General features: G+C 41.3%; 1 protein-coding gene across 1 annotated transcript in view; it reads right to left on the bottom strand.

Annotated features, from left to right (window-relative positions):
• The window catches only part of ARIH1 (ariadne RBR E3 ubiquitin protein ligase 1), a 140,377-nt gene extending 134,931 nt beyond the window's left edge, over positions 1-5,446 (bottom strand). Inside the window, exon 1 of the mRNA XM_040493195.1 lies at positions 4,782-5,446. Coding sequence (XP_040349129.1) covers positions 4,782-5,150 — 369 coding nt within the window. The 5' untranslated portion in view covers positions 5,151-5,446. The remainder of the gene's footprint in view (positions 1-4,781) is intronic.
• Positions 5,447-14,793: the final 9,347 nt, after the last annotated feature.

Raw genomic sequence — 14,793 nt, 5'->3', positions numbered from 1 at the left:
CCCACACCCCCCAAAAAAAAAAAAAAAAAAAAAAAAAAAAAAAAAAAAAAGACCACTTTATCTGAAGGATAGCAGTAACGATGACAAATCCCCTCCCACTTGATTAGCCCAGTAAGTGTTGTCCATGCTCTTGAAATTTTCCTTTTATTAGTTTCTTAAACAATTTGCCTTCCATCATTAACTCACTTCTGTAGTATATTCCAACTAGATCAGTGGTTCTCAAACTTTGGCTTGCATCGGCATCACCTGAAATGTTCATTTAAACAGACTGCTGGACACCACCCCTCCCGCCAGTTTTATTCACAGGACTACTGCCATAAGTGACTTAATAAGAATTAATGTAATTTAAAACCTACAGCTCAAGTAAGTTCAAGGAGATTAGCTGGGAAAAAATAGTTCAAGTTCAAGAGAAATAAACCAAACACCTTAATAGCTTCAAGATACACACAGTCGCCCCTTCCTCTCCCTCTTCCACCATTCAAATAGTTAAACAATTTAAGTTCATCTCGATAATATGCACACTTGAATTCACTTCTTGGAAACAATGAGCATCTCCAATTAACTGAGGTTTTACAAGGATTTTAGATAAACAAAACACCAATGTAAAAAAAAAAGGGCAATCTAATATTTCAACTCCCTTAATTTCCCAGATTAAAAAAAAAAAAAGCAAACAAAAACTGAAGGTTCTGATATGTAAACAAAACTTACCATCTGGAGGAAAAGTCAAGGCTAGAACTGACTCCTGAGCCAGTAAACTGAAATACACTGCTTCTCAATTTATGCTTGAAACCACACCTTAGAAGTTAATTCTTTTAATTAGATAAATAAATAAATAGGTGAAATAGAATTAAAGACTTAAAATCAATATCAAAAGAAAGTTCCCCCTGAAAGGATGATATATCTGTTGTCTTTAAAACAGGTCATTTAGCATAATCTTATAATAGCAAGACACCCACCCACCCACATCTTTATACCTTCTCTGTGACCACTCACATCCATCAGCCCATGCTCCTCTTCTGCAGCACACTCTTTAAAAGTGGTATTCCTAAGGGTACTGACCTTCTCACTCTACTCATTCTCCCTGAATGAGTCAAAATCATGACAGTAGATGAACTATGACTATTCCAGTAGCTGAGAACTATCACTGGAGCAGCTAAAAATATATAAATGCTCAGGCTCCAACTCAGACTTAACTAATGAACAACAATCTCTGGGAATGAAGCCCAAGGACCTCTATGTTCCCCATTTCTATATGCTCCTTAGGCAAGAACCATGTCCTCCATCTACTCAACAGTGACTAGCATACATACACAAGCACAACCATTATTTGTTGAATAATGTTGTGGAAACACAAAACAGCAAGTATAAACACCTTCAATTGCAGAACTGTGTAGTGTTTAATAAATTACCAAGCTACTAGTAATTACATTAGAAAGCCACTGTTTAACTATACTAGTTAAGTAAATACAGTTGGATAGTTAAGGGCTTTAAGTACTCCTCTATCACTGGTATAGGTTTAAAAAAATCCCTGATCTTTTCTTGAAGTCCACAAGATAATGTAGGTAGCCACAAAGGATTTAAATGTAACAAGGCCAAATTAAACTATAACAAGAGAATTACAGAAAGCTAGAAAACCAAGAGTATTCTAAAAGAAAAACTATTAAGCTAAAACTACACTGCAGATATCTACAAATAACAGTATTAATCTCCTGCTGCCCAGAACTACTCTCCCAGAAGTAGTAATCAAATTCCCAAGGAAAAATTAAATTTGGCAATCTTGTCAAATTTCAATCTTTTTCTCCTGCAAATTCATTTTCAAATTCAATAACATACTTGATTTCATATTGAAAAGTAGCATTAGAGAGCAGAGGATTTAAGTTTTTTAGAATTAACAGTAAGCTCTCTAATGTGAACTAAGTAAAACAATGGTTTTTAACTTGATAAACGTAAAACTTATGGCCACATTAAACATTTTTTTTAATTGAAAAACCTAGACAACTGATATTTAAAACTTCAGGAAATATAAAGGGATCTTATGAATCAATAAAAGAAAAAAATCCCCCAAAAGGGAGCAAAATGAGCAAAAGCAAAGGGCAATTTACAAAAGAAAAACCAACACCTAATAAACATGTTAAAAGTTCTACTTCGTGTTTTGTTTTTTTAAAGAAGGAAATTTTTTTAATGATGATTGGTTTATCCCAATCAAGCACCGACTGGTCGGGGGAAACTAATATAACCTTTCTGAAAACAATGTGATAGGTAGTACGTATCAAATGCCTTGAAAATAACCACATCATTTGACTCAGAAATTCAATTTATCCTAAGAAAATAAAACATTCAAAGATTTATCTAGGAGGATATTACCAATGAAGTTTATAAAAGCCACAAACTGGAAAATAAAGGAAGGCCAATAATAATAGATGGATTAGATAAATTACTTTAGATCTGCAATCATGTAAACACTGGAAAAAGTTATTAACAAGAGAAAGTTGAGATTCCTTGTTTTTGTAACCTGCTTTTCTCTACTGAAAACATAGAGCATATGGTATGATTCTGTTGCTATTAAAAAATATGTATAGCTCACCCAGAGGTCTGGAGAGATAACTACAGTTTAAATTTTGGTGCATCTCTCTTGGTGTAGATCTAATCTTTTTTTTTCCCCCTTGCCTAGTCAGTTTTTTCTTACAGTGTGCATGCATTACCAGTATAACTTTTTAAACCTATTAATATAAAAAACCCACACTATAACCAAAGCCTGGCTCAGAAGTATACCATTTGGAGAAAAAATGGTCTGAGATAAATCTTATTCTTTGATTTACTGATATTGTGAAATAGAAACCTAACAAGGAATAGATATTTATATATTCTGGAATTCCATTTAAGAATATCCTTAACATGAAGTTGACTAGAAAAAAGACAGTTTTCAAAAATCAGGCATGGAAACACGGTAAAAGAAGAATGCCTAAAAAAAACCCCTAGTATTTTATAGTCCCTATTAGCTCAGTTCATCTGCGTTTATTCTCTCCTCCCTAAACTAACAAAGAAAGAATGATGTCATATGCATTAGCTACATCTCTGTTCCAGAAGTCCTATAAAGAACTTGCATGGTTTGGCCTTAGTGATTAAGACACACCTAAGAGCTGAGAAAGTTGGATGAGATTTACTTACTACATGAAAACAAATAAGTTAAAAGGTTAAACAATAAATATCCATTATCCATGAGTTTTAAGCTAATTAAAATGCCAATAAGCTAGATAAGTTTGAAAATTTTAGATTTTATATAATGCAGTTGTAAATAAAAAGAGAATTCAGGGTCTTACTCTAAATTCTTTTAATTTCCTCAAAAAAAAAAGAAAAAAGTCAATTTAGTGGCATAAGCTGTCATATTTTTAGAATCAGAAAAAGAGCAATAAAGCTTATCTTCCTTCTACATCCCTTCAATTTCCTTAGACTGCAATATCTATATGAAAGTTTTGAGATTTCCACAGTTCAATACTAACATTATAGATCAGATATTTTTTACTATTCCTCAAAATACGGTCTTCAAATGAACCTGAAGAGATGGTTCAATTGGAAGTGCTGCTTACTAGACAATACTGTAAAAATCTGTTAATCATGCAAACTGAACAAGTAGGCAGTGACATATTACTGCCAATTTGTCAGTGAATATTAGCCAACCAATTCTAAGGGAGAAAAAAAAAAAAGTAATGACTGACATACAAGGCAACAGTAACTTGCTCGTATGTATAGTCCCCTTACTTGTAACTAATGTTTTCTAAAAGTTGCGCTGAATCAAGACTTCATTTTTATTCTTCGGTCATATCCCTGACCTCTCATCGTAACTGTTTTTTTTTCCCCCAAACAAATGTAAACTTTTGATTTCCTAAAGCTCAAAAATACAAAATCTGACCCACGAGGCTAAATGGGTTGTGGTTATCAACTTAACCCAAGCCTACTCACCATGAAATAAAAATTATCAGAGAGTCCAGAAGCAGAAAGTCTCTACTTTCTAAAGCACAATAGAGTCTTGTCTAATATTAGACAGTAACACTGCGTTTTGTTGTTTTAGCTGCAAAGCTGGGTATGCAATCTGCAGTAACCATTCCATCAGCTTCAAGTAAATCCTACGCTACCTCTGAAAAAGTAGCAGTTAGGTCCCAAGCAAACAGCAAAGACTAATAAAGAGATATAGGCAGAAGCCTCAACATCAGAAAAGAAGGCCCATCAGCACCTCTTCCGAGAAACCGTTCCCTTCCCCCACCTTTAAGTAGGCACTTAAGACTGCCAAGCAGATCCATTTCTTTATTAACTGGTGCCCACTTGGGGCAACCGTACACCAAACTGCTCTTAGGCCTACTCCAACCCCTTCCAAAAGTGCTCAAGCGAGCCTGAAAGCCGGGGTAACCCTCTTAGGGGCCCCGTTCTTCCTGCTCTTCTCCACCCGTCCTCCGCCCCGCCCCGCCCCTGTAAGCGCTCCTCCGGCCAGAGGAAGGACACCGGGCCCAGGGACCGGCAGGAATTGCCCGCAAGAGAAGTCTCAGACGGCCGGAGGCCTCCGCCATAGCAGGACCTGGAAAGCACCGCCCCCAGCGCACCTCCCCACACCCGGCTAACCGGCGAATGTCTGCTTTCGACACCCTCTATCCCCAGCAGAGGCAGCGGAGGAGACAGGGCCGGGAGGCAGCGGGCAAGGCTACGCAGCAGGCCCGAGCCTGCCCCTCAGGCCGCCGAATCTGCTCCCCAGTCCGGCCGGGTCAAGTCAGCGCGGCGGCCACCCTCACCTGGATGACCTCGTTGACCTCCCGGATACATTCCACCATGTGTTGCAGAATCTGCTCGGCCGTGAGCACCTCGTAGCGGTAATCCTCCTCCTGCTCGTGCCCTGGCCCGCCGCCGCCGCCACCGCCGCCACCGCCGCCGCCGGGTCCCAGAGCGCTGCCGCCGCCGCCGCCCGTCTCCCCGCACAGCAGTCCGTCCCGCTCCCCGCCGACGCCCAGCCCGGGCTCCACCAGCTCCACCTCGCCCAGATCCAGGTTATCATCGTCCGGCTCATCCTCGTCCTCGTCTTCCTCCTCCTCGGCGCCGCTGTCCTCCTCGCTGCACTCTTCGTCCTCGTCGAACTCGTAGTTGTAGCCCTCGTCCGAGTCCATGGCGCGACACGCGAGGGCCCGGCGGACGCTGGCCCTGAGGCGGGGAGAGGGCGGGGACGCCGAGGCCCCGGCTCTCGCTCCGGCTCCGGCTGATGTCCGGACGCAGGCCTGGCTCCGGCCCCGCGGGCCGCGGCTCCTCCCCGGGCGCGGCGGTTGGCGGTTGGCGGCTGGCGGCGGCGGGGAGGGCGCGGAGGAGGGAGGGAGGGAGCGAGGGGGCCGCTTGCCGCCCGCCTCAGTCAGACGCGGCTCCGCTCCGGCCTCCGAGAGAAAACAGTCCCCAGCGCCACCTCCACGGCCGCTGCTACCGCTACTGAGCCAACAAAGGGGCGTGCGTCACCGCGTCGCGCTGCGTCGTCGCGTCACTCCTCTTGGCGTCACCGCGCCCCGCCCCGCCGCCCCTGCGTGGAGTGTGGGGAGACCCCACGGCCCGGCCTGGCTATGGGAGCGCGGCGCCGCGGGAATCGCCTTCTCGGTTCCGGCTGCGGTCCCTCTGTGGACCGACACTGGTGGACCCTGTTCCGGAGGAGGCCGTGGCCTCGTCGTCACCGAGAGAAGGGCCCCTGGACACGATGGTGGTTGTCGCCGCAGGCCATAGGGATCCAGCCCCTTCACTGAATCCAGCGAAGGCGGCCTTCCCACCCGGCGGTAGAGACACTTCCCAATCGCCCTGGAGTAATATTCTGGGAAGACCTCGGTTGTTGGGCTAAAATTCCTGTTGCCCGGGCTACTAAATGGAAATCTGTTTCATGCGGAACCACTAAACCATGTGACAGGTGAACCTCGTTTTAAATACTTCTGCTGCTGCTGTACCCTGGTACAGACGTGCAGTGGTTTTTAAGTCGCCGATAGTGACGTCATTTTAGAGGAGCGTTTCCTGAACTCAGCTCAGCAAGCAGCTACCAATTGAGGGCCCTAAGCAATGTAAACAGTCATGGCTTTCCTTGATTGAGCACTATGTAAGGGCTTTACATACATTCTCTCTCATCTTCACGGAGCCACAGTACCCATTTTGTATCTGAGGCTCAAAGGGAAAGGAACTTGACCAAAACCACAGAAAACGCCCTGTTCCAGCGGCCGGGTGACCTAAAACATCAATCATAAAACTGCTTTACGATGCATAATATGGGTTATGTACTACAAAATATATAAAATGCATTGTAATATAACACAATACAAGCTGTAATAGAAATACCTACAAGGACCAAATATAGCAGAGAGACAGTACTTGTCTCTTATCTAGAAATGTGCTGTGTGAGCTGCGTGGTGATTGGTGGCTAGGAGTTTAACAGAGAAGGTAGGTCTAGCCTGAGACCAACAGAAGATGATTTAGCCTGAGAGAGTAATAGAAGCAAAAGCACGGAGGTGTAAACTAGTTTCGTTTCAGCAGCTTCCAGTGAAAGAAGGGTAAATGGGAAATTATTAGGCAAGTTAGGGGCCAGGACAGTAAGAGCATTTTATACCATTATAAGAGTGGGTTTAAATTTTTGTAAGTAGGACAGAACCAGAGAAGTGTCCTGAAGGAGGAAGAGGCCTGAGAAAGCACCCTCTGGGGGTACCCTGAAGGATTGGCCAGTTATTTTTAAAAATCTGAATTCCTATCTTACTGATAAATCTTACTGTTCAAACTACAGGTTCCCTTTGGAAATTTATTGTTTTTAAGTGAAAAATCCTGTGGGGCGCCTGGGTGGCTCAGTCAGTTGAGCATCTGACTCGTGATTTCAGCTCAGGTCATGATCCCAGGGTCATGGGAACCCAAGTGCAGCTCCAGAGGAGCTTGCTTAAGATTCTCTTTCTCTCCCTCTGCCCCTCTCCCCTGCTTGCTCTCTCTCTCTATATTTTTAAAATGAAAAGTTCCTTTATGATGTGAATAAGCTACTAGTTTGTCCATTTTATATATGTTTAAATAATCAGATTTCCTGAAATAATCAGGATTTGTAAATTAAAGCGTTTAACATCAGTGCTGGTAAGTCTTGGTCCTTTGATTCTCTTTCTACTTAGTAGTTCTGGGTTGTTGCCACAGCTGGCTAAGGACACTAGCAACCCTTCTCTCTACCCCATCCCCATTTCTATATACATGTGAGAAAAATTAAGTAACACTTGTCAGTACCATCATATCCTTTGCCCCATTTTTTTTCAATCTACCCCTACCTTGTATGAATCCTACTATCCTTATCCTCCCCTTTGGTACTGGAGCAGCTGACCATCACTGGAATCTGTGCATAATCACATGCATTCTATTATTAAATTCTAGTCACCAAGCACAACTGAACCATCAACACCATTCAGAAATCCTGTTAAATTTTTCTGAATTGTCCTTCCCTCTGTAGACAACTCTTGAAACCTTCCCCAGTTTTCTCAAACCCTCACCATTGCCCTTCCAAATCCTCTCAAAGTATATAACTTTACATCACAAAGAAAATTGAAATCGTAAAAACTAATGTGACTGAAGCATGCTGAGCAAAGAAGAGTGTTAAGGGATAAAGTCAGAGAAGGGCTATCAAGGCAAAAGCAGGGAGACAGCAGGGCCTTGTAGGCTATCTTAAGAAGTTTACATTATTGCAAAGGGAAGCATTTTTAACAAGAATGAAACAATATAATATGCATTTAAAAAAAATAAATGGCTAAAAGGAAATAACTGTGGCTGCTTTGTAGAGAATGGACTGAAAGGAGAGATTATGAGGCTATCTCAGTAGTTTGGGTGAATGATGATAATGGCTTGGGCTAGAGATGTGACAGTGGAGATGATAGAAATAGTTTCAGGTATAGTTTGAAATTAGAGCTAATAGATTTGCTGATGGCTTGACTGTGGGGTTGATAGAGGAAACAAGGATGCCTATTAGATTTGGGGCTTGAGGAACTGGGTCAATGGATGTACCATTTCCTGAAACGTGTTAAATTTCAGATGCTTGTTAGACATCCAGGTAGAGATGTTAAATAGGCAGTTATATTAACTAATGTGCAAGACAGAAGGTATGGGGACGTAGGACTGAAGATACAATTTTCAGAGTTTATGTCAGCATTGTTGAGAAGGAACACAGACTAAAGGTCAAGAGCTTAGGCTTTGGAGGAAAGAGACCTGAATTTGCCTGTGCCCCTCCAGTTGCTGTCTATAACCTTGACCAAATTACTGAACCTTTCTGAGTTTGCCTTTGGAGGATAATTCCTATTCTCATAGGATTATCTGTGAGTATCAAATGAATAATGCATCTAAAGCTCTTGACGTAGTACCTGACACATAGTTAAATGCTCAAATTTAGAACTTTAAAAAAGTGTCATAAGTCACCTTGCATCTTGTGGGGAAAATTGTAACCAATTGGATTTATAACCTTTTAATTGATTTTATTTGAATTATGCAAGTATGCACATGACCTCAGTCATCCCCATTTTCTAAGGAAGAATATTCGTCTTTTTTCTCAGAAACCTTTTCCATAATCTCATAACTTCTTTTTTGGTCAATATCCTGGGCAACATCATAATGCTTTTGAATTTTGAGGCCTCTTGTTCTATGGATAAACCTTTTTTTTTTAATGTTTATTATTTTGAGAGAGAGAGAGACAAAGTGTGAGCAGGGGAGGGGTAGAGAGAGAGAGAGAGAGAGAGAGAGAGGGAGAGGGAGACGTAGAATCTGAAGCAGGTTCCAGGCTCTGAGCCATCAGCACAGAGCCCGATGAGAGGCTGGAACCCTCTGATGATGAGATCATGACCTGAGCCGAAGTTGGCTGCTTAACTGACTGAGCCACCCAGGCTCCCCCATAGATAAACCCTTCTTAACCAGATTTTCAGCAACACTCATTCCATTGATATTTTGGAAATTATCTTGGAATCAGGTTAGGTTATAGAGCTATTTAAGGAAACCAGTATAACAACTTCTCTCTGGCCCCAAATTGTCCAAGTGATGACCCACATACAATGTTTTTTTAAATGACTTGATCTTAAAGGTATTGCCGGTGTACTGCTTTCTCAGCTGTGATGATTACCAGGTAGAAGTACAGTAATCTGTAAACAACATGACAAGGTCCTTGAAAAAAGAATAGGCAAGTTAATATTTTCTTGGTGCCAAAAGAATCATTATTGGTAATTAGGTACTCCCCTTATCCCCATGTTCTAATAAGGTCAAAAGATATTAGTATACATTTATTAAATATCTACTCACAGAGCAAAACTCTATAAATATTTCTATGCTCACCAAGTGGCACTGAATGAAATCCCAATAGGAAGGATATGCAAATGCTTTTCAAATATGTAGAAATTAAAATACTCATGGAATTTTTCTAAGGGCACATGTTCAGAGCTGTAAGCTATGGAAAAGCCTCTAGTAATTACTGGCAGGGCACTAAGGTGACTAAGCCTAGCTGGTACAGAACGGGTTTCCAAGGTTGTGGAGTTTTTAGTGCTAAAACTGGGAAATCCAAGGCAAACGGCCTTGGTTGGTCACCTTACTTGGCACCTCACCACAAATTTTTGTATAATATAATTAAAACACTCCTTCCAAAAATAAATGGAAAGAAATTATCTTTTGTCATTTTGTTTATAAATTTTATTTTATTGCAGCATTTATTGCTTTTTAAAAAATGTTTTAGTTCTTGTGTTTTACGAGACAAGATGTAAAAAAGTTACATTTTAATTTTAAAATAAATTTAAGGTTACATTTTACCAAAAGGGCAGAGAGAGACTAATAAGCTCACTGAGTACTTTGCATTTGTTTAAAAACATCTGTCTGCGTACTTACAAACAACAATTGAGTGTTATATCATTGTTGGGAGATAGATCTTATGACACCACTTTTGTGTGGAAAAAATAAAGCTTAGGGAAACTGAGGTTATATGCTTCATTAGAAGTCTGGGCACCTGGGTGGCTCAGTTGGTTAAGGTCCTACTCTTGATTTGGGCTCAGGTCACCATCTCATGGTTCATGGGTTTGACCCTGGGTCAGGCTCTGCACTGACAGCACAGAGCTTGCTTGGGAGTCTCTCTTTCTCTGCCCCTCCCCTGCTCTCATGCATGTGCATGCACACTCTGTCTCAAAATAAGTAAATAAACTTTAAAGAAAAAAAAGTCTGGTAAAGATATTAATAAGCAAGACAGAACTGAGATTCCTGACTACAACCCTTCCCTGTCTTTCTTCCAGAATACAGAGTCTAAAGACTCTATTATTGAACTTAAGATTTCATGAAAGTAATTATCTACAATGGGTGGTAAGATAATTCTGGCACTAGAAGTAGAGTGCCCCTCATGCAATTAGACAAGTGTACAAAGTGTACCATAATGTCTGTGTTCTCTGCAACTGCAACACACATTAATTTGGCCTAAATGTGTGCCTATATTATACTCCTGCAAAAAATAGCAAATGATCATACCCCTGAAAGGAAATGTGTTTGTCCTAATGATTTAACCACTTGAAGAAAAAAGTAGTTTTATAACAAAAGTTTTCAAAAGAAATGCTTCTCTGTGGTTCACGGTATTTCTAGTTTGTTGTGTTGCCTTGTGGATGTATTTGAATGAATGGATGAATGAATGGGCAAAAAGTGAACAAATATATTATTGAGTCTCTATGCGAGAGTAGATGTGTGTATGTTTTTAATTTACTCCTTGTGATCTTGTGAAGTTGGAATTCTTCATTCAATATATAAGGAAAAGGCTTAAAGACGAAAAATAATCTGCCGAAGTTCACAATGGATGCAGAGCTTTGATTCCAGGTTTTAAGAGTTCAAGTCCACTGTTTTTACCATGCAATTCTCAGTAATTTTAGTAAGATTCCTGTAGAATTTAAAAAGATTCTTATTCCTGTACTAAATTGTGCCTTCCGGGGCACCAGGGTGGCTCAGTCAGTTAGTCCGTTATGCATCCAACTCTTGATTTCGGTTCAGGTCATGATTTCGTGGTTGGTGAGGTAGAGCTCTTGTCCAGCCCCTTGGTCCAGCTCTGCATTGATAGCATGGAGCCTGCTTGGAATTCTCTCTCCCCTATCTCTCTGTCCCCTCCCCCCACTTGCACGTGCACTTTCTCTCTCTCTCAAAATAAATAAAATTAAAAAATAAAAAATAAAATGTGTGTTTATATTTGTTATAAATTTGTTAAAATTTGTTTGCTATCAAACCTACTGTTGTAACTGATTGGCAACATAAACATTGACTATATGCAATGTTTGTTCCTACTTAGAAATAGGTCATAAAAATAGACTAGTGAATAAATAAACGTGTTATCCTCTGTTTACATAGTCCTGCTTTATTTTTTGTAGCTGCAATCTTAACATTTTATTTATTTATTTATTTAATTTTTTTTTTAACGTTTATTTTTGAGACAGAGACAGAGCATGAACGGGGGAGGGTCAGAGAGAGGGAGACACAGAATCTGAAATAGGCTCCAGGCTCTGAGCTATCAGCACAGAGCCCGACGCGGGGCTCGAACTCACGGACCGCGAGATCATGACCTGAGCCAAAGTCGGCCGCTTAACCAACTGAGCCACCCAGGTGCCCCTGCAATCTAAGCATTTTTAAAAAATATTTATTAATTTTAAGAGAGAGAGAGCACATGGCACATGAGTGGGGGAGACGCAGAGAAAGAGGGAGAGAGAGAGAGAATCCCAAGCTGGCTTCTCAATGTGGGTGCAGAACCCGATGCGGGGCTTGATCCCACAGTGAGATCATGACCTGAGCCAAAATCAAGGGTCCAACACTTAACTGCGCAGGTGCCCCAAATTGTAGCATTTTTAATGAAAACTTAAGATATGTAAGGGGTGTGTGTGTGTGTGTGTGTGTGTGTGTGTGTGGTCAATCAATCAATAGTTATTTATTAGTGTTTATCCAGCCCAATGCACCTTTCAATGGCATTCCGGAGAGATTTTTTAAAAATAACACTACCGGGGCGCCTGGGTGGCGCAGTCGGTTGAGCGTCCGACTTCAGCCAGGTCACGATCTCGCGGTCCGTGAGTTCAAGCCCCGCGTCGGGCTCTGGGCTGATGGCTCGGAGCCTGGAGCCTGTTTCCGGTTCTGTGTCCCCCTCTCTCTCTGCCCCTCCCCCGTTCATGCTCTGTCTCGCTCTGTCCCAAAAATAAAATAAAAAACGTTAAAAAAAAATTTTTTTTAAATAAATAAATAAAAATAACACTACCACCTAAGAAATCAAATTACTTACGGGGAAGTGTAAATGTAAAGGTTAGTTATAGAAATGGTAACTGTACATCAAAGAGAGATAACAAGAAGAATGGTACAGGTGGTAAATGCTAAAAGAGTTTAAAGGAGACAGAAGTTACTAAACTGGGGTGTTCTAAGAAAGCATTGTAAGCTGGACTTTCTCAGACCTTTATACCTTTGCATCTGCTGTTCCCTCTGCCTTACATCCTTCCAAGCCACTCGTAACCAGCACCTAATCCACATGCTTAGAGACTACTGTTTTTCCAAGCTATTTTAAACCCGGCACTTGATGCCTAGAATGTGAGTAGTTTATGCATCTCGCATTTCTAACATACTTCCAAGTTTTTGATAATGTTGAAATGAATTAACATAAACCAAAAACAGTAGGCCAATAGATATTTATTGTCTTCTTACTGCAAATGTGTTGCATCTTGTCGACATTATATCATTGTTGGTGCTCTTACCTGTTAATTCTTTTAGGTCTCCATGACTTGCAGGTTGTGTGGAGGAAGAGAAGGGGGCCCAATGTGCATGTCCTCCACAGCTCTCCTGATGTAAGGTTTCTCTAGGGCTAATGCCCACATCACCTCTCACATCCCCAACAGTACCTCAGCTTCTCACACTTCGTAGCAAGAGAGGATTGATGTTGGAATTCAGCAGATTGGACACACCTGATACAATGCAGTCTGGTTATGAGTGAGTAAAGGACTGCAGCAGGGAGCAAAAGAGAAATGTGTCAGGGACTTGAAGACTGGAGTAACCGAGGGAATCCTGGAACATCAGCACCTGGAAGGTGCACCTGTCCCCAGAGTCTCATTTTTGAAAGTTTTCCTTTGGCTCTCTTTTGGTTTAGGGGGTCTTTTCATCTGTCTTGTCTGAGACAATAACCATGATTCAAAAGGCATAGTCACCTCTTCCAGCTCCAGGAACCAGATGCCACTCCTTATGGTGATTTTGCAATGTGGCTAGAACTGGTTTTTCAATTCTGTGGTTCCAACTATACCCTCACAGACATTGTCAGTGAGGTAGTAATGGAGGGCTTGTGATACATGACTTCTCGCCCAAAAGTCTTAATGAGCTGCTTCACATTGGCTTTCTTGAAAAGAGAATTTAACATGCTGGATATGTGGTTTAACACACTCAAATGCAAAAGCACCGAACAGAGCTTCCATTTTGAAGAATTTGAAAGGTCAAAAATTAAATCATTACCTTCTATATAAATGTTATTAGAATAGTCCCAAAGGGTTATTTCATAGTTATTGATAGATATTTTTACATCAAGCAAAGCTATGCATATTCAGACACATTTTTTTTGGCTGAACAATAACAAACTGCATGCATGAGACTTTGTTTCTTTCTAGGTGAGTGTGTGTAGGAGGTTGCAGGTGAAAAGGGTCAGACAGAAGTACATTGTACTGAAGCGGATATTCTCACTCAAGTAACTTTGGCAGGTGCTACAGTGTAGCAGCACCATAAGCTCCAGAGCAAGAAGCCTCATTTGGTAAGAATGACCTCAGCAAGTTATATCCACTTAAGAGCCTGTTTTCCCATCTAAAAAAATAGGAACAACAATAGGATTTTCCTCATTGGACTGTAACAATTAACTGACAATGTGAAAGTACTCATTACATTCATCATTATTGGACACAGAAAATGTACAGTGTTTTGTTTTAGGCTTGAGAACGTATACAAAGATGATTATTAGTCAATTGTAAAGCAATGGCTCTTTGAAGAGTACACACCCTCTGTCAAATTGTTGAAAAATGTTGCTGTGCTCCTCTTGCATGCTTGTGTTTTTATTAGTTAATTCAACAAGCCCATTGTTTGTTCACCAATAGTATGTTAGGCACTATGCTAAGATGTTGGGAGGAAGCAGATAAATGCATTTCAGGGGCACCTGAGTGGCTCAGTAGGTTAAGCATCCGACTTCGGCTCAGGTCATGATCTCACGGTTCAAGTCCTACATTGGGCTCTGTGCTGACAGCTCCGAGCCTGGAGGCTGCTTCGGGTTCTGTGTCTCCCTCTCTCTCCGCCCCTACCCCACTCATGCTCTGTTTCTCTCTCTCCCTCCCTCTGTCTCTCTCTCTCCCTCTGTCTCTGTCTCTCTCTCTCTCAGAAAATGAATAAACATTAAAAAAATTTTATACCCTTTCAGTTCTCAAAATGCTCACAGACTAGTGAGGGCAACAGACATGCAAACCATTAATTACATTACAATATCGTAAGTACTATAATAAAGTATGGTCTGAATGTTAGGGGAGCAAGAAGACAGGCATCTCAGTGTGGGAGGCAGACAAGGGCAGACAAGGATGTTATGGAGGGCTTCCTGGGAGGGTGTGGCTCGAGCTGAATAGTGGTGGAAAAATAATGTTCTGGAAATAAGGGAGTATGTATGTGCATGTAAGTGTGAAAGAATATGGCATATTTGAGCCATGACCTGTTTGGGGAACTGCCAGTAGGTCCACATACCTGAAATTTAGGGTATACATAAGATTTAGAAATACGTTTGTC

The sequence above is a fragment of the Herpailurus yagouaroundi genome, unplaced genomic scaffold, assembly GCF_014898765.1.
Source record: "Herpailurus yagouaroundi ecotype Mexico unplaced genomic scaffold, PumYag 184, whole genome shotgun sequence".
In the NCBI taxonomy this organism is placed as follows: Eukaryota; Metazoa; Chordata; class Mammalia; order Carnivora; family Felidae; genus Herpailurus; species Herpailurus yagouaroundi.
The sequence above is the reverse complement of the archived record's forward strand: the minus strand, read 5'-3'. Positions and strand labels throughout refer to the sequence as shown.